The sequence below is a fragment of the Mytilinidion resinicola genome (assembly GCF_010093595.1).
Source record: "Mytilinidion resinicola strain CBS 304.34 unplaced genomic scaffold BDZ99scaffold_25, whole genome shotgun sequence".
Classification (NCBI taxonomy): domain Eukaryota; kingdom Fungi; phylum Ascomycota; class Dothideomycetes; order Mytilinidiales; family Mytilinidiaceae; genus Mytilinidion; species Mytilinidion resinicola.
In genome coordinates, this window is record NW_022985461.1 from 566,892 (window position 1) to 587,359 (window position 20,468).

The 20,468-nt window shown below is 54.4% G+C and overlaps 8 protein-coding genes across 8 annotated transcripts; 4 read left to right on the top strand and 4 right to left on the bottom strand.

Annotated features, from left to right (window-relative positions):
* Window positions 1-111: 111 nt before the first annotated feature.
* BDZ99DRAFT_546507 (uncharacterized protein) lies at window positions 112-1,114 on the top strand (the record flags this gene model as incomplete). The annotated part of the gene is made up of 1 exon (XM_033726873.1): window positions 112-1,114. A coding segment is annotated over one exon (681 nt), but the record flags the coding sequence as incomplete, so codon positions are not given.
* Window positions 1,115-1,482: 368 nt separating this feature from the next.
* On the bottom strand, window positions 1,483-3,639 carry BDZ99DRAFT_164705 (uncharacterized protein). The gene is made up of 3 exons (XM_033712899.1): window positions 3,548-3,639; window positions 3,202-3,318; window positions 1,483-2,869 (listed from the first exon to the last, which is right to left on the bottom strand). Exons 2-3 carry the CDS (start codon window positions 3,281-3,283, stop codon window positions 1,725-1,727), a joined length of 1,227 nt encoding a protein of 408 aa, XP_033570841.1. The 5' UTR covers window positions 3,284-3,318; window positions 3,548-3,639; the 3' UTR covers window positions 1,483-1,724.
* Window positions 3,640-4,268: 629 nt separating this feature from the next.
* Window positions 4,269-6,419, bottom strand: BDZ99DRAFT_575932 (glycerol uptake protein 1; the record flags this gene model as incomplete). Its single annotated transcript, XM_033728520.1, has 4 exons — window positions 6,057-6,419; window positions 5,931-5,998; window positions 5,285-5,878; window positions 4,269-5,237 (listed from the first exon to the last, which is right to left on the bottom strand). Exons 1-4 carry the CDS (start codon window positions 6,352-6,354, stop codon window positions 4,269-4,271), a joined length of 1,929 nt encoding a protein of 642 aa, XP_033570842.1. The 5' UTR covers window positions 6,355-6,419.
* Window positions 6,420-6,631: 212 nt separating this feature from the next.
* BDZ99DRAFT_399175 (Actin/actin-like protein) lies at window positions 6,632-8,256 on the top strand (the record flags this gene model as incomplete). The annotated part of the gene is made up of 5 exons (XM_033716120.1): window positions 6,632-6,680; window positions 6,734-7,247; window positions 7,302-7,396; window positions 7,445-7,845; window positions 7,906-8,256. 5 exons carry the CDS (start codon window positions 6,632-6,634, stop codon window positions 8,254-8,256), a joined length of 1,410 nt encoding a protein of 469 aa, XP_033570843.1.
* A 79-nt stretch (window positions 8,257-8,335) lies between these two features.
* On the bottom strand, window positions 8,336-9,628 carry BDZ99DRAFT_467992 (N-terminal nucleophile aminohydrolase). The gene is made up of 2 exons (XM_033721142.1): window positions 9,313-9,628; window positions 8,336-9,229 (listed from the first exon to the last, which is right to left on the bottom strand). The coding sequence occupies exons 1-2, from the start codon at window positions 9,484-9,486 to the stop codon at window positions 8,573-8,575; spliced, it is 831 nt and encodes a 276-aa protein (XP_033570844.1). The 5' UTR covers window positions 9,487-9,628; the 3' UTR covers window positions 8,336-8,572.
* Window positions 9,629-9,971: 343 nt separating this feature from the next.
* On the top strand, window positions 9,972-14,340 carry BDZ99DRAFT_575935 (uncharacterized protein; the record flags this gene model as incomplete). Its single annotated transcript, XM_033728521.1, has 3 exons — window positions 9,972-10,025; window positions 10,077-10,767; window positions 10,817-14,340. 3 exons carry the CDS (start codon window positions 9,972-9,974, stop codon window positions 14,338-14,340), a joined length of 4,269 nt encoding a protein of 1,422 aa, XP_033570845.1.
* Window positions 14,341-14,475: 135 nt separating this feature from the next.
* BDZ99DRAFT_467993 (pantothenate kinase-like protein) lies at window positions 14,476-16,715 on the bottom strand. Its single transcript, XM_033721143.1, has 3 exons — window positions 16,088-16,715; window positions 15,692-15,974; window positions 14,476-15,594 (listed from the first exon to the last, which is right to left on the bottom strand). Exons 1-3 carry the CDS (start codon window positions 16,466-16,468, stop codon window positions 14,732-14,734), a joined length of 1,527 nt encoding a protein of 508 aa, XP_033570846.1. The 5' UTR covers window positions 16,469-16,715; the 3' UTR covers window positions 14,476-14,731.
* A 1,745-nt stretch (window positions 16,716-18,460) lies between these two features.
* Window positions 18,461-20,350, top strand: BDZ99DRAFT_164749 (uncharacterized protein). Its single transcript, XM_033712900.1, has one exon. It carries the CDS (start codon window positions 18,537-18,539, stop codon window positions 20,313-20,315), a length of 1,779 nt encoding a protein of 592 aa, XP_033570847.1. The 5' UTR covers window positions 18,461-18,536; the 3' UTR covers window positions 20,316-20,350.
* Window positions 20,351-20,468: the final 118 nt, after the last annotated feature.

Genomic DNA, 20,468 nt, shown 5'->3' on the forward strand with positions numbered 1-20,468 from the left:
CAGACGAGTGGACACAACAATCGAGTATGTTTAACCATAAACTTTTCATCTTCTCGTCCGCCCCTGGAGGGCCTAACTACACTATCTGCCCCCTCCGCCAGCCACTCCCATTACCTCTTCCCTCTCCACTCTTCACACTCCCGCCCATGCTCTCGCATCCGCGCCGCCTCAGATCCGTTAATCGCGTTCTTTTTGTCAGACAGGGTGACCAGCGGCGTTTCCGTTGCTGTTGCCGTTGCGTGCGTGAACTTACTCGCGCCACCCGTCAGTGCTATCTTTGGAATCATCATCGCCGTTGGGCGCGCTGCCGGCGGGAGTAGGAGCACCCTCGGGAGCGGTAGCGGTAGCGGCAGTGACAGCGGCTGGGGTGGGGTGGGGGTATTTCCGGGAGGGTTCAAAGTGCGAGACCTAGCCCTGGACAAGTCGGCGACGAGAGAAGATACATCCAGGGTGCGGGTGACGACGTGGTCCTCGCCGGGGGCTGGTCCGTGGGTTGTGACGGTGGCGATGAAGGGGAATTCGCGGTCTCGGCCGGGGCAGACGGGGCAGAAGGGGCAGACGACTGGGGTTTGGCTGGGGGCGGGGGCGGTGATGGTGGTGGTGATGGTGGTGGTGATGGCGGGGCAGGTTGGGATGGCGGCGTGCGCTGGGAGGACAGCGGGGCCCGGAGAGGCGAGGGAGAGGGCTGTGAGAGGAGGCATGGTGGTGTGGAGTTTCGTTGATACTTTCTTGATCGTGTCTTATCTGAAGGAGGAGGGAGAAGGGAGGGTTGTGAGAGAAGAAAGTGTGTGAGGTGGGCGTTTTATAGAGAGAGAGAGGAAATGGGCGAGGGGCATGACTTGTTTATACGGCGTGTGCCCATGGTGTGTGTGGAAGCAAGGCGGGTGGCAATTACGATCTAGAAGCCAGATGGGGCTTGGGTGCTGAGGCTGGGGAGACGTAGGTGAATATAGCGGTTGATTTGGGAGGCTGAGGATAATGGGCCGCGATGGAGTAACTAACGCTGGACCGATGGGCTTCTGATGGTCTGGCCCGAGGGAGGGTTTTCAGTTTCATAGTACTAAGACAATCTCGCAAGTCTCCTTACGCCTGCATAAAACCGGTATGGTGCGTTAGTATAGCACTAATTGACAGCTAGAATTGTGGGTTACAGGCTTGGTTCAGGTACACCTAGAATATCCTTCACCGACCCGGTAGGGTTTCAGGCTTGTCCAAATTGATAGTCGCATATCTGCTATGTCCCTTGAAGCGCATCAAGCGACGTTCTAGAGCTGTGGGGGAAGCTTTTGTGCTGGTGTTGTGTGCTGTGGATGTGATTGGACACCTGTCTGAACGTACGATGGCCTTTCGGGAGCTGCTAGTGAGCTCCACATTCCGATGACTACGCGTCAAGGATGTAGGATACGTGCAGCCTTTGTCCTTTGGAAACTACGTAGCTTTTGGTTTCAACGTCCATCATGTATATGTGAGGAGGAAGGCTTAAGCGTTACTATTAAGAATCATATTGACTATTAAGAATTACGTTGACTATTAAGATTCACGTTGCCTGTTGAGAATCGCATTGACTACAAGGTTGAGCGAGACTGATCATATATTGCCCAATTCAAACAACCCCCTATTACCACATTCTATCATCTTAGTGTCGCACATGACATCCAGGCCCTCTCTCCTCGTTCTCATCGGCGGACGTGAAGCTTTGGCAACAGAAGAGTGAACCGGGCGAGCTAAAGCAAAGTGCAACTCTTAACACTCGCTTTCCGCTTCTGCGGGACAGTGAAGCCAGCCGTCAAAGCGAACAAAGAGCGCACCGCGGCTTCTTCCTGACGAGAACGTGAGGGAGTCAGTTGGGAAGGGACATTGTCGAGTGTGAGCTCGGGTTCGGCGTGCATGGCGTTTGTGTCGGGAGTGTGCGTAGTAGGGTCGTCTAGCTGGAAACGAACGCGTTTTGAGGGAGTGATGGCATTTCTGTCGTAGCCTTGGGTAGCGGGTTCACCTAGGCGGACACGAGAACGTTTTGAGAGAGTGGCAGAGGCGGGAGAAGATAGGGGAGGAGAGCAGCGGGGAGTTGAGGGAGGCGAGGGATCGTGCTCCTTTTCCGAGGAAGAAGTGGAGGAATGAGTTGAGAATGAGACGGACTCGTGTTCTCCGGATGTAGCCTGCTCTTCCTTGTCCGAGTTCTCGCCCTCGTCTTCCATTTCGATAGCATTCCCATCCTCATCTACATCCCAACTCGTCGAGATTCCATGTTCCTGGCATCTGTCCCTAAGCATCTCGTTCTCAACCATCAATCTCTCCAACATTGATTTAGTGTCTTCTAATTGCAGCTCCGCTTCCGCCCTATGATTCTCTTGGAAATCGAGATCATGCTCCAGCTTCTCAATTTGTGCATTGGCCTCCGCAATCTCCAGAGCCTGCCGTTGTAGATTCCGCATCGCATGTCTCTCTCGGCCAGTGGCATCGAGAAGTCTCATGTCTTTCTGCGCATTCGCTAGCGCCAGCCTCTTGTTTTGGCTGGCAAATTCCCTGTACCCCTTTTCTATACGGGCATAGTTTGGGTCTTGCTTCTGGAGGGCCTCGAGTTCTTTTCTCAGGTGTTCGACCTCCTGCTGGGTGTGAGTGAGTCGGAAGTCTCGACTCTGGATCTCCCTCTTCAGTTCCACGTTCGCCGCGTAGAGGATGTCTCGGACTTGAAGATCTTGAAAATATTTCCGCAGGGACTCGTTTTCGGCAATGACTTCGTCATAGCTCCGGAGCGGAACAGCGGGCACATCTGACGCTGTATTTGAGGGTGTTACCGAAGTTGAGGATGCTGCTCCTTGCTCTGCTACTGCGGAGATAGGTGCCCGCTCGGGTTCGACGTTTTCGGGATCTGATGATTTTGTGGGGTCAGCGAAGGGAAGAAGACGAAGGATGTAGGCGGCATGAATTTTTCGTCGAAGCGGCCGAAGTAATTTAGAGCAGGAGAGGGTCTCCCACAAGCGATCCATCTTGTGTAAGCAAAGAACCTTAACATAGGCCGGCCCCCACATTGATGTCGATCTTGTGCTAGATCCTTCTCGAGACGCTTTATAAAAGTATGCCTCTCCGTCCGTCGGTTTCTAGTAGCTACGCGAGCGCCAATTGAATCCTCGGGCGGGTCGTCGTGAACAACAATGTCGATTGGAAAAACTTCGATAGAGAGAGGAGAAACGAGGGGTTTACCTTGTCGCAAGTTCTGGTCGAGGTCTTCGTCCTCAGGGTCGTCGAGCATAGCCGGCGTGACAGCGGCTATTGAGGTAGTCATGAGCTCTCAAACAAGAGTTCCGCGTTGACGCTTCACTAGAGTAGTGTTAGCAATAGGCACAGGGGAAGTCCAATACTTCGTCAATGTGCAGTCTTCTGTCAGGGATCGGTGCATGCTATCCCAGGCCACGGCCGTCTGAGGTGGCCCGGCTAGTTTACAGGTCGTTCGAAACAGCTAATTTCCATCTTGTTTTGACTCCTGAAAGCGGGTCGGGGCACCCAAGATGTCGACAGACAATACAAAGACTTCTGACTGGGCACTTACGTTGTGGCTAGGCTCTGGAAGAGTGTGGATACAACCTCGAAAGCAGGATCCCTAGTGAGTTGACCTTCCCGGCATGAGGCGTCAATGCTTCGCCAGCGGATACCGAGTAGAGATGGTGGATAAGGGTGTCGCGGGAGTGTGAAGCAGTATCCTGGGCGAGGCGTGAGTGTGTAAAGATGCTGGCTGAGCCTAAAGGAATGGATGCGCCCGTATGGATCTTCAAGTGTCTACAATCGGTCGTGCAGCGCGTCTAGAGCGTACTTGTATCTTGTCTAAGCTTTGCTTGCTGTAGTAAAGGAGGGTAGGCGCTGGCCGGTAGATGGAAACACGGTAGTTGATACGTTTCACGATGGAGGCTGCGAACTCTTATAATTGTAAGCGTCAAGGTTGTAGCTTGCCCAGAACTCACATGCCGCACTAAACAAGTCTATGTGACGATGGCTGTACGTTGCTGGTCGATGGTAAGACTGTAAATAGTATGTGTTGAGATGGGGATGGAAGTTGGGTGATGAAGATGACAAGGGGGCAAGCGAAAACAGCCGTTGCCGAACCTTGGGAGAGAGCTGTATTGAGTCGAGGAAGTAGCCATTCAGACCAGACTTGCAACCTTGGGAGACGTGGGCAGATTGTCCTTGGCAAAACCTTACCGCTTGCAATGAGGAAAAAAACATTAGAGACAACTGATTCTACCAACCTTTTGACAACTCCATCGAGCACCACCTCAGCACTTCATCCTTATCCCGTCTCTCATCTCCTGCTCCCGAACCTCAAACATGACCTGCGCACCAACGAACAGCGCCGCGCACGCTGCAGCAAGGAACCCCAACCCCGAATAGCTCCCCACGATCCCATTGATCAATCCCTTCAGCCCATCGATTCCCAGCGCAAACCCTACCAAATTGGCGACCATCATCATGAGGATGTTCCCCACAGCGCCAACACCGCAGATGACACGGTACGCATTCGGCTGACTCCGCCATTTGCGTGCCGGGAAGAGCAGCGTAGCAATGACTTCAGGAAGGATAAACAGCGTTATCAGCCATCCCCACATCAGCAGTCGCAGCTGGATATCGTGCCACAGCGCGACGAATGTGAAGACGGCGAGGAAATTACCGATGTTGCGCGCTTTGCCCCATAGACCTGTGGTGCCGCTGCCGCCGATGGGGATATAGATATACCGGACAATCCAACGGTTGAAGCTACGGTGCCAATTGCGCCAAAACATAGCGGCGGAGTAGTTGTCGCTCATGCATCGGACCATGTTCTCCGGAGGATCGACGCCATCGAGGAGAGCCCACAGGCGGAAGAACCGCCAGGGAAGAAGAAGTTTCAGCCAGATGTGGTTCAAGTTGAAGTACCCCAGCATGCTGAGTTGGAAGGGGGTGTAGATCTCCCAGGCCGGCTGTGCTTTAAAGATGGCGACCATATACATGTAGTGGATCATGATTTCCATGGTCAAGAGCGCGACAACGAACCGTATCGCATACATGGTTGTACGGGTGGCATTGATGCTGTGGGGACGATAGCGCTGTTGGGAGATATAATCGTTGAAGGTAAGGATCGGACCAGTAAGGTAGAGTGGTGAGTACAGTATGTATGCGAAGTAGTTCCGGAAGGAGAAGTCGGCTGGCTTTGCTGGGACAGACACGCGGTCTCTCTCCGAAAGATTCGAGGGGTCGAGTTGCTTCTTCTTGAGGCCATTAGATTGAACGTAAGTAAAGGGGAGAAATAACCCACCTCGACGGGACTGCCGCCCCGAAGATTCAAGCTCCAGTAGTAGTCCATGTTGAAGCTTATCAAGCGTAGGACTGTGATGTTGAAGAGAACCTCCCATCTAGATATCAATCCTCCATGGCTATCGACCCACTGCCCCCAGTTGGTGGAAGGTAGCTTGCCATCTGCCGAAGGAGACTGAGGAAGCACAAACGCCCATATTGCAGCAACCGAATAACCCCGGAAAGATTCATTGGCGAAGAGAACGGTAATGTTGAATATCCAGGTCGCTGCAGGGATGTACCGTTTCGGCAACTTCAGAGCAATACTGTAATTGAGATACAGTATCAAGAGGATCTTCAACGCGGAAAATTCGTGGAGAGCAGTGATGAAAACGGCAGCAAAGGCAAAGTCAAACGATATTCTCTGCTCTAGTCGGGCATCTGCAGCGGCAGATGGAGACAGTCCCATGGTCAGTGGGCTGCTCGACACCTGCGTGTATATGTTTGACATTGTGAGGTAGTTGTAGGCCTTACGAAGGAGCGGATGCAGAAGGACGACAACGAATAGATACGGCAGATTCTGTCGAAAGCCAGCATACTGGGCATCGGAGTCATCCTGACCTTGTAAGTAAGAAGGAAAGTGGAAAGAGAAGATATAGGTGACATACGACTTTCCGGCCGGGGATCCAGCCATCCGAGAGTAAATTGGCGAATTTAGGATAATTCGGATGGGATTCTGGCCTCCGATTAAGGACTGATCAAAGAAAGAGACTGGAGAATACGCTATATCTTACCTTTCGAGACATCGCATACAACCTTAAACATCATAGGGACGACGAGAATGAATATAACATAGTAAATATAGAACTCGGGGGTCCGCCATTGTGAAGGGCGGGCGTTCTCTGCTATCTTCTGTGCACTACTGCTTCCTACTTTCGTCTGACTGCGACCATTCTCTCCCGGCGAAGACTGTGCTGGGTCAAAGCGAGCTTCCTTAAGTGCCTCCTTGGGGGGAGCAGTGGCTGATATTATGAAGCGGGTGTCGAGCGTGTCGAGGGAATAAAGCTGCCGCAGAAATTGAAGCAAAGTCATGATTTCGTGCGTCCTCTGGACATGTCAGTAGCCCAAACAAAGCGTCAAGAAGTGTTGTGGAGAAGCAAGAGGCGCGGAGACTTGAAAAGGAGAGAGACGACGTCGTCTGACCAGCCTCTTGAAGTTCAGCGTTTCGACATGCCTCTCCAACGTCTCCGCAACCACTCCGCCCACGCCAATCGCAAAACACGAGAAGAAGGCGTTCTACGCGTCAATTGACCGCCTGGATCCGTCGTCTATCTAGCTAAACCCCCCGCGCTTCTCCGCGACGGCCACGATGAATCCCAGCTCGGCCACCGCACCGAACACGAACGAGTACGCGGGAGGTAGGACACCCACCACACTATACATCCAAACTATTTCACTAACTCTGCGACAGACGAAATCTCAGCGATCGTCCTCGACCCGGGCTACTCCTCGACCCGCGCCGGATTCGCCGGCGAAGACATCCCCAAATCCGTCATCCCCAGCTACTACGGCATTGCGCCCACCGCCTCAGGCTCGTCCCAATACCTTTTCGGCGAAAATTCGATTCACAACCCGCTCCCGAACCTCGAAATCAAGAACCCATGGAGCTCGGACGGCATAGTCGAGGATTGGGACACGGCGACGAAGCTGTGGGAGTATGCGATCACGTCGCGCTTGACGGGGCAGCGGCCCACCGACCCCACCAAGAACGGGCTGAATGATGGCACAAATGGCGAGGAGAATGGGCAGATGGATGTGGATATGGATGGGCTGGATGATGCGGAGAAGCCGCTTGCCGAGAGCCCGCTGCTCATGACAGAGCCAGGCTTGAGCTCGGCTAAGGCGCGGGAGAAGTATATTGAGATTGCGATGGAAGATTGGGGGACTCCGGCATTCTATCTGGGGAAGACTGGGGTACTGGCCGCGTAGGTGCGAATCATCACGGGCAGCTGAAGGCGGTATACTGATATTTGAGATAGATTTGCTTCGGGGAAGGCTTCAGGCATCGTCATTGATATTGGAGCCTCCACGACGACGGTCACACCCATTGTGGATGGGCTGGTGCTCAAGAAAGGTACGATGCCCCATAAGCTATGGGAATGCAGGTCTAACAAAGCTTCAGGTGTCCAGAAATCCCCACTCGCTGGAAACTACATGTCGAACCAGCTCCGCCTCATCTTCGCGCAATCGCAACCCCCAGTCCCTCTCACGCCGCACTTCATGGTTGCCTCGAAATCACCCGTCGATGCTGGCGCCCCCGCTCAAGCCATCTACAAGAAATTCGAGGTCCCCCCAACTGCCTCCTTCCGCAGATTCGAGGAAGAGCGCGTCCTGACCGAGTTCAAAGAGTCGGTGGTAGAGACATGGAACGGACCAAACCGCCTCAGCGTCCCCGGAACCGAGGAATCGCTAAAGAGTGCGCCGGGCAGGCCATTTGAGATGCCAGATGGGTACAACCAGCTGTTTAGCGCAGAGAGGTTCAAGGTTGCGGAGGGCTTGTTCGATGCTTCATCGGCGTTGCATGTGAGTACCACCATCTCCCTAGGATATGATCGTGTAAGGCCAGCCCTAACATCAGACTAGGACCCCGACAACCCCCGCCCCAAAGACGAACAGACGATCCCCCGCATGGTCCAAGCCGCCATCCACCACATCGATGTCGACCTCCGCCCATTAATTCTCGGTAACGTCATCATCACTGGCGGCGCGTCGCTCACATACCGCATTATGGATCGCATCAACAACGAGCTTTCGCAAATGTTCCCGGCGCCACGAATCAGGCTCATTGCACCTGGAAACACGATCGAGCGCAAGTATGCTGCGTGGATCGGTGGCAGTATCTTGGCGAGTTTGGGCAGTTTCCACCAGCTATGGATCTCGAAGAAGGAGTACGAGGAGCACGGGCCTAGTATTATCGACAAGAGGATCAAGTGAGTGGCTTTCGGGTTTCGTCTTTACTATGGTAGGCTCAAAAGGGACTGGATTTGGTTCCTCAATTTGGCGTAGGGCACAGGTAAGGGGCAGTGGAAAAGAAATCGTTTCATTTCCTCTATCTTTGTAGCACGTATGTAGCTCGTAAAGAATAGCATTGGACTACATGCTTCGAGCATTCATGATTGCAATATTACGAACTGTTGACCTGCTCTTCTACCGCTGGATAGACTGAAAGCATGATCGTCGCCCAAACGCCCAGTGTACACTGCTTTCATCACCGTCCACTCCTCTCATCCCCTACCTCGACCTGACCCACCTACGAGTCCACATCCATGACCTCCCCAACCCCCGCCACGCTCTGCTCATCCAACTCGTGCACCGTAACATACTTACTAATCTCCTCCCGCGTAATCACCTTCTCATTCAACACGGCTGTCGTGCCCCGCTTGAACCGATAATTCCGCGCCTTGCTCTCCCGCACATTCGGCGTGATGTAATTCCGCATCAGCGTCGTCTTCTCCGCCGTGATCACGCACACGTCCACATTGCTCCCGCTGCCCAGGTCGTTGAAGATACCCGCCTGGATCGCGTCCGCGCACAGCTTCACCGCGTCGTCCTTGCTCAGCGCGCTCTTCCACTGCGTCTCGAAGACGGACATGGCGGCGAGCGAGCCCGAGCCCATGGTCACGTAGGGGAGTTTGTCGGTGGACCCGTGCGCGTGCACGGTGAAGAGGTGCGCGCCCGTGGGGTCGACGCCCGCCACGACGAGGTAGGCGCCGATGTGGCCTTGGTAGCGGAAGAGGTGCTGCTTCAGCATCGTCATGCAGGTTACGACGCGGGGCTTGCGGCCCGTGGAGAGCGCGTGCAGCTCGAGGTTGGAGGAGATGATGGCGGTCGTGAATTCGGTGTCGGCAGCGGTGCCAGCGCCGGCGCACCAGATTTGGGGGGCGATGTAGTGAAGTTTTTCGCAGTTCTAATAGGTAGAGAAAGATTGTTAGTATAGATGGAGGAGGAATGGGGGAGGGGAGGGTCGAGGCTGGGAGGTGGTGTACGGACCTTGTCTGCTACGATGGGCCCGCTGGTTGCTCGTGTGTCGGCGGCAATCACAACTCCCCCATCGTATATACAGCCGACGATTGTAGTACCGGTGCTCGTGGCTTTGGGGAGGGGGACGCCCTGGGCGTGCAGAGCAGCATTGCGGTTGTGGTTGGAGAAATCGAAGCCGGGCATGGCGGCGGTGATGTCGGGGGTTTGAGTTGTTGGTGAGGGTGATGAGGATTCTCTCCGGCTGTCAGAAGCAGTCGAGAGAGGTTAAAGGGAGTATGTAGATGGCTGAGAGGGGGAGTTGGGGTGATGTATAGTTAGGTGAGGTTGACGTTGCTTGCGAGATGCCTGGAGCTCCCCCGGCGCCTCAAATAATGCCACGTGACTTAGGAACCTCAGAGCAAACCACCGCGACGAGACGAATAGCTGCACCCACTGTACGGCTCTGACGCTCTCCTTCACCAGAGCGCAGGCCGCCCCAAAGCTCCGCCATTTTCAACAGAAGCTTCCAGCTTTTCCGCCCGAGCCCGCCCCGCGGACCGACACGCTCTTTTTCCTCCTCCGTCCACTTCCCCATCGCGCATGTCGACAATCCGCGTCCACTTATAAGAAAGACGCCGTCGCGTGAGATTCATCCGGAATACCTACAAGCAAGCATAGCTTTCGCAAACATGACCGCCCAAGTTCAGCTGGGGCCTGAGCTAGAGTCTCTGGACGACATAGAGGTACTTGATTTCTCTAGAATGCGCAGAGGCTTTGCTAACACTGCATCGCAGACACTTGCTTTCGCTGGCTTGAAAGGCGACAAGAAGCTCAAACTCCTGCCGACACCTTGGCCAGAGAATAGCCTGCCTCCTCCAACTTCGTCCCTCTTCAGTATCGCATCAAGAACCGGTATACTCGCAGCAGCTGGCCCAGACGTGCTTGTTATTGCTACCACAAAATCTGTGCGCGACACGCTCTCTGGCAATGGAGAAGACGTCGAGGGTGCGACTGGTGTGAAGGCGTTCACTCCCCAGGTCACCATCCCGCTTCCACGCCTCTCCCAGGTCGCATTCTCAAGCAACGAGAGCTTCTTGGTGGTGTCTGCAGAGCAAGGCGGAGGACTGGCTGTCTATGAGGTCCCGAAGCTTCAGCAGCTGAACCCCCAGCCTGCGTTTCAAATCCCAACAAATAGCACATCGGTCCGAGCCCTGATACCAAACCCAGCACCTGAATTTGAAGATCTGTTCTCCATTGTGCTTACCGATGGCACTCTGCTGCTGGCGCATTTGAGGGAGCAGAAACTTGTTCAAGGACCGACAGGAGATACTGTGCTGCATCGGAATGTGAGCTCCATTTCGTGGAGTGCTAGGGGCAAACAGCTTGTTGCAGGCCTGGGAGATGGGACAGCTGTACAAATCAAGCAAGATGGGTCTATCGTGGCACAGATCCCGCGACCTCCTGAGATAGGTGCCGATAATCATGGTAAGAACCGTCTATCTTGTTCTCTATGGGCTTTGCTAATGTATGATAGTTGTTTCCATATATTGGCTCGACAACGATACGTTCTTCGTTACCCATTGTCCCACACAGAGACTGCCGGAGGAAGTACCCGAGCCTACTCACCACATCATGACCACGGATACAAGTCGAGCGAACTTCACCTTCTCGAAAATTGGCGAAGAGCCCTGCTTTCCTGTGCTCGATGGCAAGCGCGGATATCCATACCATTACTTTCTCACTCGACTACGAAGATGGGGCCAGCTAACTGATCTCCTCATTCTGATATCTACTGACGGTACTGATGTCGGCACATTGACGAATTCAGCGAAACCTTTGGCACCGGGTGCTGCTGTCAATGTCTATACCGTCACGAGACTGGAAGATTCACGACGGGCGATGGTCCCCCCTGAAATATTCTCCGACGACGCTAAGAGCGGAATGCTTTCTGATTCCTCAGTCATCGGTGTAGCGTTGGACCTCTCGGCTACCGATGTGGTTCTTGGACCTATCCCCAAGGAAGAAGAGATTAACCAATCGTCTACTCCTCTACCCGCATTTATGCTTCTGAACCACGAGGGTATCTTGTGTGCATGGTGGGTTGTATACAACGACTCTATCAAAGAGGGCACAGCGTATCCTGGTCTCATTGCTGCGAGCGGTGCCACACCAGCCACAGCCGTCACATCAACACCTACAAATCCAGCTGAGGAAACACCAAAGCCCCTATCCCAGCCATCCGGATTTGGAACAGTCGGCGGAGGATTCGCAAAACCAGCCACGCCAGCTTTTGGTGCCGGTGGATTTGGAACTCCTTCAGGCGGAGCTAAGTTTGGCCAGTCAGCATTCCCATCCTCAACACCACTCGGCATCCCTGCTGCCCTGGGTTTTGGAAAGCCTTCCTTTGGCTCTGTCGCTACTCCAGCATTTGGCTCTACTGCTACTCCGGCATTTGGCTCTACTGCTACTCCGGCATTTGGCTCTACTGGAGGTATTGGAAATCGGGCCTCGCCATGGGCAGCACAGGCAGCAACTCCACAAAAGTTCGATGCCCCTCAGGGTGGCTTCGCAAGCTTTGGTGGAGCAGCGTCTGGCTTCGGAAAATTGGCCTCCAACACTCCATCACAGTCTCCATTTGCGGCTGCAGGGAATGCCCCGATATCCGGATTTGGTGCTCTAGGACAATCAAAGCCCGGATCGTTGTTTGGCCAAAAGGCTGAACCGACTAGCTTCACTGGCACTACGAAGGATAGCTTTGGGTCTACAGTCACTATTGGATCTAGCTTTGGAGGTGGCGCGACTCCTTCGTCATGGGCTCAGACTCCGGCACAACCGCCATCCCTGTTTGGAGGAGCTCAGACGTCTTCTTTTGCCTCCACTAATGTCTCCAGCATGGGAGATTCGGACGACGCGCAAAATCGGGAGCGGGATGAGGCTACACCCACGCCGCAAGTACCGCCAACACAACCGCAGGGACTGTTCGCTGGTGGTGGTTTCAAGCTTGGCTCTTCATTCCAAGGCGATGGATCAGCCAAGGATGATCTCCCTAAGCCCCGACAACCGTCTTCTTCGTCCCTCTTTGGAGGTAGTTTCTTAAGTGGCGTGGACAGCAAACCGAAAGAGCCTGCTACGCCTGTCAGAGGGGAGGAGTTGAGTCCACCTAGATCTGGCGAGGCTTCCACCACCCCGGCGTCTCAACCAACATTCCAGTCTATCAACGAACCGTCCCTTTTCGGTGGCTTGCCGTCAACTACTCCATCTCATACACCGGCAAAGGAGCCACCTAAACCAGCACAGACACCGGCAGCTCCGTCTCCACCAGAATCTCCAGGTGGCGAAGATGCTCCCCTTCCTCCAGATCCTATGACATTCAAACCAAAAGAGACCAATAATGACGACTTGCCTCCAATAGCGGGAAGCCCACCGGTCCAGGTTGAAGCTCCGGACTCGTCGCCAATTTCGTCGCCGGAGTCATCGAGTCGTGGAAGCGACGGTGATATCTCGGTCGAGGAACAGGAAGATACAGAAGAAGAAGAGCCTGCTTCCAACCATCGACTGCCAGCGCAGAAGCCAACATGGTCGTTTGGCCAGTCTGGATTAGGCCAGTCGCCTCAAATCCCACCTCAAGCTCCTACGCCTCCCGTCAAATCCGGAACCTCTTCTAGATCTCGAGATCAATCCAGGAGTCCATCGCGCTCTCCAGTTCGAAACCTCTTCCAACAGTCTTCGACTCCAGCCGGTAATCCTTTTGCAACCCAAAAGTCAGTGTTATTCCCTCCAACGACCCGACCGCAGGACTCTCTACGTTCCCCAAGCCCCCAACGATCCGCGTCGACGTCTGTACTTGGTCACCACCAGAAGTCTTCTAGGACAGCCAGCCCGTTCGCTGTGCCGGCGGCCCAGCCACCGCCTCAACCACCTGCTCCGGCGCCTGAAGTATCTGACCTGTTCGACGACGAGGACGACCGCATTCGCCAGGAACTAAAGTCCGAGCTCGTCCCCAACCGTCGCCTCGACCCATTCGTCGCCCACCAGAACTACACGGGCGGCTCCGAAACAAAGACCGGCGTCCCCGCCCAAATCGAGACCGTCTACCGCGACATCAACAGCATGATCGACACCCTCGGCCTCAACGCGCGCTCCCTCGCCTCATTCGTCAAATACCACGATGAGTCAAGCCGCGGAGACGAAATCACTCGGGAAGATCTCGACAAAGCGCTCGATGAGGGCGAGGACGGCGACTGGGACTCCGCCTGGTGTCTCGCCGAAATCGACCAGCTGAAGGTCTTGGAGGACGAGATGGGCAAGCAACTTAAGGAGGGACGTCTGACACAGGTCCACGACAAACTCCTCCAGCTCGCCGGCCTGTCGCAGGACGTCCACAAACTCCGCGCCCGAGTCGCGGACGTCAAGCTCCAGATCCAAGCCCGCAACGACCCCGCCTCCCTCGAGCGCCTGCGCCTCCAACCCCTCTCCGCCGACGTCGCGAAGATGCAGCAGGAGCTCCGCGACTCCTTCGCCGCGCTCCTCAAGCGCCTCGCGACGGCGGAGGAAGAAGTCGTGCTCCTCCGCGCGAAAATCGCGGGTGCCGGTAAAGGCGGCCGGGGAGCGAGGATGCAGGTGCCGACGGTTGAAGCCGTGACCCGCACGATCGAGAAGATGACGGCGATGGTCAGTAAGAAAAGCATCGATATTGATGTGCTGGAGAACGCGGTGCGGAAGCTTAATATCAAAGAGCGAGTGGGGACAGCGGGGCACAGGGCGTCGACGAGAGGCAGGGAGAGGGAGGGGAGTCCGTTTGCGACGCCGCCGCGGGGTAGTAATGGGGTGGTGGCGTTGAGGGGGAGTTTGAGGGAGAATACGACGACGGGGCGGTATGGGCTGTTTGATACGCCTGACAGCACGCCGCAGAAGAATGGGAATGGTGGGGGGGAAGGGGTTAGTAGGGAGGCGGTTAGGGTGTTTGCGGAGAAGAAGGCGACGAGGAGGAAGTTGGGGGAGTTTTTGGCGAGGGCGGTGGGGGAGAGGGGGACGAAGGTTACGCATGTGGGTGCGTAGGGGGTGTTGAGAGGTTTGGCGATTTGATGCTTGTGGGTTGAGAAGATATTGAAATTGGGGAAACCAGGCTTGGTTTTTGTGGCTTTTGTAGGATAGCGACGATGAATGGCGGATATGCTTGCTACAAATCCACGAGAAGAGTATCATTGTGTTTATGATATTTTGAGGTTCTATGAGATAAAATCTTGCCGCACAACGACGTCACTACATAGGAGATTTGAGAAGTAGATGTTCAATTAGACGGGACGGGGAATTCCTCCCACATCTCCAGCGCTTTTAACACGAAAACTACCACCATCCTCCAGAATCTAACTCAAAAATCCTAAACTCCACCAATCCCGGCTCTAGGTATAAAGAAGAAGAAACAGGACCCAGCAACTCTCACCCACTCTCACCTCCCCCACACAGGCCCATTCCCATCCCTCCCCTCAAACCCCTCCCCCGGTAGCGGTCCGCCATCCATACTCCCCCGCCTCCCCCAATTCCTCGGCTGTCTCTTCAGAAACGCACCCACGGCGCCTAGATACCCCTCGTGCCTTAGGAAATACGCCTTCTTCTCGCCTTTACTCCAGAACTTGATCGCATAGCTCAGCGTATTCATGGTCTGGTAATGCCCCCCTATAAAACTCCCGCCGAAGTAGATGTGCTCCAGGTTATGCGCCGACGCGTGCAGATACGCGATCTGCCCGATATTATTCGACACGGCGTACAGCAGCGAGCGCGAGATATCCTCGGCCTTGAACTTGGTATTGCCGACGTTTATCGGATCCGCGGAGGTGGGGTCCAGCGGCGAGGACGCGGAGGGGTGTTCGTGATCCCCGTTGGCCAGGCCGCCGTGGTCTTCGGCTTCGCGCTCGGCGGCGCGCTTCATTTTGTAGACTTTGCCGAAGGAGCTGGCGATGGCGGTGCTCTTGAGGCCGATTTTGTTGTAGTCCATGCCGTAGATGTCGCCGACGAGCATGTCGACGGCCGTGTTGTCGCCCTTTTCGGCTAGCTTGAGCATGTCGTCGAAGTTGCGGGCGCCGGTTAGGAGGGAGAGTAGACCCCATAGTGTGCCACCGCCGAGGGATGTACCGCCAATGCGAGTGTATTGCCGTGGGCCGGAGACTTTGATCATAGAGACGCCGGAGCCGATGTTGACGAGGAGGTAGGGGTAGATTGTTTTGGAGGGGGGCGAGGCGACGAAGGACATGGGGTTGGCTTCGGAGTAGGTGAAGACTTCGGAGGGGATTTCGGTGATGAAGAAGTCGAGGCCTGGACAGGAATTAGCACCAATTCGTAACTGATACTCAATCGTTTCTCCAGAAGCTCCTGGTTAAGCTTCTGAAGTTCGAGAGATTCGAGAACGTACCTATTATTAAACACTCCATCTCATCCTCCCGCAGCACCTCTACCTTTAACGCTTCCCGTATCTTGTCGTAGTACTTGAACGCACCACCACCTGTCGCCATCACACATAGATCCTTTGGTTTCGAGCCATTCTGCGTCTGATGCTCCGCCTGCAAGTGCCGCATAAACTCGATACATGTATCTATTTTGTCCGTCTCGAACTTGACAAAGTTAAGCCGGCCACCGATTTCCGAGGACGAGTGTTCGCGCGTGAAGTAGACGAGTTTGGCTAGGGATCCTCCAATCTGCCATACACCACATCAGCTCCATTAATCGTTTATACCCCTCTCCACAATCCTAAATGCAGCCCCCTTGCAACCTCACCCCGGAAACCCGAACAAGAAGACTGGCTACTCACATCGACAGCAATATGACTAACCCCCTGCGTATGATTCGGCAGCCGTATATCCTTCCCATCATGCTCATACCCTCCATCTTCCAGCTCCTGCAGACTCATGCTCGTCTCGCTACTCGGCTCGCTTGAAGGGGTTGTGCTCCCATTTTCCTCGTCCACGATGAATGCGCCTTGCACGTTTATCCGCACATCACCAGGGTGGCTGATCGCGTCGACAAGCTCTGGCTGAGTCGTGCGGCGCTTGTGGTTCCGGTATTGCCCGGTTTGTTGGTGTTGGTGTTGTTGTGGCTGTTCGTGTGAGGTCGGGACGGCTTCGGCGGCGGAGGTGGGGGGAGCGGAGACAGTGGAGGATGGCGCGGAGGAGAGGCTGAGGTCTGGCGGCATGGTGAATTGGTCTGCCACCGGAAGTAGAGGCAGAGGTTGTGAAGGAAGGGGCTGCAGCAGTAAGCTGCCTGAAGTCGAGTCGCTATCCCGATCGTCGCATGTGGAAATTTGGATACGCGTTCAACTCAACCTTGGAACTCCTCAGTCGCAGTCCCAACGCCTTCTCACGGTTGCATCACAAGTAGTGTCCGGGTCCTTTGTGCGGACTGCTCCATTCGCCCGGCCTGCCTCTTTTAGAGAAGCGGTCGAGGTCCGCGGGTGCGACGGGTACGGCAAACAGGAGGTATCAGAGTTGCGCGGTAGAGATGGGAATGAGGATGGACCAGCTTGCAAAGAGCCATTGGGTGCGAAGTCCGGAGCGCAAACACAACGTCCCGAGGCCATTTATGCTGGGTTTGAGAGCCGATTTGAGGCCCGTTAAGCTCGGCAATGGGCTCGCTGGTGTCTCGAGTAAGGAGGTGGCAAGCCGAGGGAGCGTACTGAAGCTGTTGAGGTTCCAGCCCGGCCGGCAAACCTTCACTACTTCGTACCTGCATAATGGCTGGTCGCGTGACTCTCTCCGGATAGGTAATCATCTAGAAGAATGAACCTTCTGATTACACTTCGCAGGATTACTGATGGACTGGAGCTTCAATTCAACAGCTGCTATGGAAGTCTGGGAACAGTGGTATGTCCAGGCGTCTTCTATCAGGACTCCATCTCTCAAGGCTTCAAAGTACCACAATCATTGCAACCATCGCAACATTTCTTCATCATTTTGTAGCAGTTTGGACTGGATGCAATGCGTAGACAATGCTTGCAGAGCGGCTGAAGGGCTGTGTGGGTAGGAGGTAGGTATTCATCTTGCGCTCTTCTTAACGTTACATTCCGTATCATCCTCTGCTGTGCTCAATTAAATATCCCAGGAGACAATTCCTCCTCCATTTACTAGCCTCCCATCAAAAAATAGGTGGGCTCACTCTCGAGCTTGGATTATTGGATCACGAGCAGCGATGAGCCGACCTTCTTTTCTTCTTTTCTTGCGGCATTCTTCCCCTCGGCCAAAAAAGACTTATCAACAATCCCAGCGGGGCTCGAACTCCTCACTCTCGACTGGCAAAACAGTTCGGCCGCTCAACTCCCCCTGCGCCTTATGCTATAAGGTCGCAATTGTTTACGGGTTCGCTGAACGGCCTACATCTGTATGCTGCTTGGTTAGTATTGGAAGTGCTGGAAATAATAGATATATAAAGTAGCGTTTGGGGTTGGACCCTGAATTTGAGACCAAAACAGACGCGCCAGAGGGCCGTGCAGACAGTCACGCCCCCGCGGCGCCACCAAGCTCCGGTTCGGGCGGGTTGAGGTTATAGTCGGATATAGTTTTCAAGGTCCCATTGAGGAATCCTAGGGAGGTGGCAGAGGAGGATACATTAGCTTCTGGCGAGGCACTGTAGGGCTCTTGCTTTCGTTGGACGCTACTTTTTTTGTTTCCGTCTCCGCAGCTCTTCTACCAATTCAGGTGAGTGAGGATCGTGCGTCTTCTTCCGTAGGCATGTGCTGATCACGCTCGAGGTTCATGCTCGCAGACACGAGTCGCTTGTCTGTCCAAAGCCAAGTGAGGTCTTCGGTCTTGAACGTCCAGGCTTTCACCTCACGTCTACTCCGCCAGAACACCAACCACCTTTCAACTACACTCACTACAACATACCTTGACTACCAGCTTCAATTCTACGATAGTCGCATAACGCCAGCAATCATGGATGGCGATCCTGCACCGTCGGCGATGAGCACGCCGCAGAACCCTCGCACCTCAGCTGCTCCCAAGAAGACCAAGAAGCCGCAAAGTAAAATTGAAGGAAAGGGTTCGAAAAAGAATACTGTGAAGACGGCCCCTCCCAAGGTTGCAGCTGCGCAGCCTATGGAAGAGGACGAAAAAGGTATCCTGGCACGTCAAAAGTGAGTTTTGTTCCCCAGTGATACGCCGGCATCGGAACTATCTAACGAATCACTTAGATTTCTGGCTGAAAAGGACAGGATCGCTGAGATTCGCAAACAACGAGACCCGAAGTTGAGGGAAGACATCGCTTGGATGAAGGCGCAGACGGTGGAGAACGATCGCCTGAGGAAGCTCGAGGCTGAGCAGCGTATGGGGAACGATGATGGTAAGGATGGTAAAGCGAGCACAGCACGCCCAGTCCTACTTCCACGCCAGGATAGGTTTGTTGGCACTTTCGCCCTAGCTTCAAGCATGCTTGGCACACCTCCTCGCCGGCTCAGACTTGTTAACAGGGAGTCTAACTCATCTCGATCCGAAGACATGGACTGGGTCCCATTTCGACCGACCACATCACCTATCGTAATAGTTTCTAAGTCCAGAGCGGCTTCCAGCAACCCAGCCCAATCTCGCCAGGCTGCCCAGGCCTCCGATACGGATCACGATATGGCGGATGCTGCATCATCTCCGGCGAATGCTGGAGCTGTGGCTGCTGCATCTTCAATAATTCGGCCGGCTATCAACGATTCGGCGCCATCTCCCCAGGCGGTACAAGCCCCCGACATGGATCTTGATATGGCGGACGCTGCAACATCTCCGCCGAGCGATGAAGACACCATTTCTGTGTCTTCCGCAACCTTTCTAGCAACCTCTCTCGAACCTGCTGTGGTTGTCCCAGCTCAGCCAAAGGAGAGGTCACCTGATGCTAGTGCGAGCACGATCGATATCGGGCAGAGGCTTCAAGCTTTGGAAGAACGATTCAATATGTCCTCTACGAGTCTAGATGCCCGACTCCACGTCGTCGAGAGCCACCACGGCCTGGCCTCGAAGTTCATGGCGGCCGTTGAGGAGGACCTCGAAGATGCCGCGAAGGGATCTGAGAGGTTTCAAGCCTACCGCTACCAGTGTGAGATCGATGGTTTGAAGAAGAAGGAGATGAATTTGCAGAAGGGGAAGACTAACATTGAGGAGGAGCTGGTCGCGGTGAAGGCACAGCTTGAATTGACGAACTTCGACTTCGCTCAATTCGAGGATATAAAGAACCACGAGGTTGCGGTGTTGCAGGAGAAGCAAGGGAAATTGGAAACGGAGCTCGCTATTGCGAAAGAGGAGATTGAGAGCATGAAGCGCGAGCGGGAAACTGCGGCCCAGAGCAGCAAGAAGAAAATCCAGTCCCAATTGGATACGTATCGGGCTCTTGAGAAGCGACTGGACAAAGAGCGGGGAACCCACAAGTCGGAGTTGCAGACCAAAGACAACATGCTTGCTGCTTTGAAAGAGAGCGAAGGGAAGCTGAAGGGCGAGATCGATGAAATTAAGATGGCACATGAAGATCATATCCAACAGTTGCAAGCCAGCAAAGACTTTGAGCTCAAGGAGGCAGCGAAGCGAGAAGAGGAAGCTATCGCGAGGGATAGAAGGATCGGGGAGGCCGAAGTGGAGCAGCTTAAAGAGATGGCGAGGCGGAATCGACGCGAGTGGCTCGGAACGAAGAAGGACTTTGAGAATCAGGCGCAGGAGTTGGAGCAATCTGGCAAGAACAAGGACGACGAGATCGCACGACTGACTTCCGAGCTCCGAAATGTCCAGCAGAGGCTCGATATGACCAGCAACGCTGTTCCTACGGATAGCATCCCTGAGCTCGAGAGACCCCGAAAACGTGTACGTTGGGAAATGAATGATGAGGAGCTGGATGAGGTGGTCGCTGGACAAGCGGGTCAAGAAGAAGACAAATGCGTCAAATGCCACGGGACTCCCGTTGAACCGTATTTGACATCCTACTCTCATTTGTATTGCTTGTCCTGCCTAGAAGAAAGAGAATGCCTTTCTTGTGGCGGACAAATCAGCTATTCGGTCCCACGCGCAATGACTTAACCTTAACCGCAGGAAAGTCTCACTATAGGCTGCGCAACCTCAACACTACGCAGCCTCAACACTGGCGTACTATTCATTAGCTGTCATCGCGACCTCACCACCTGGAAGCTCTTTGAAGTGGAATTCGACGATTACGCGCAAGCGGTCAAGTTC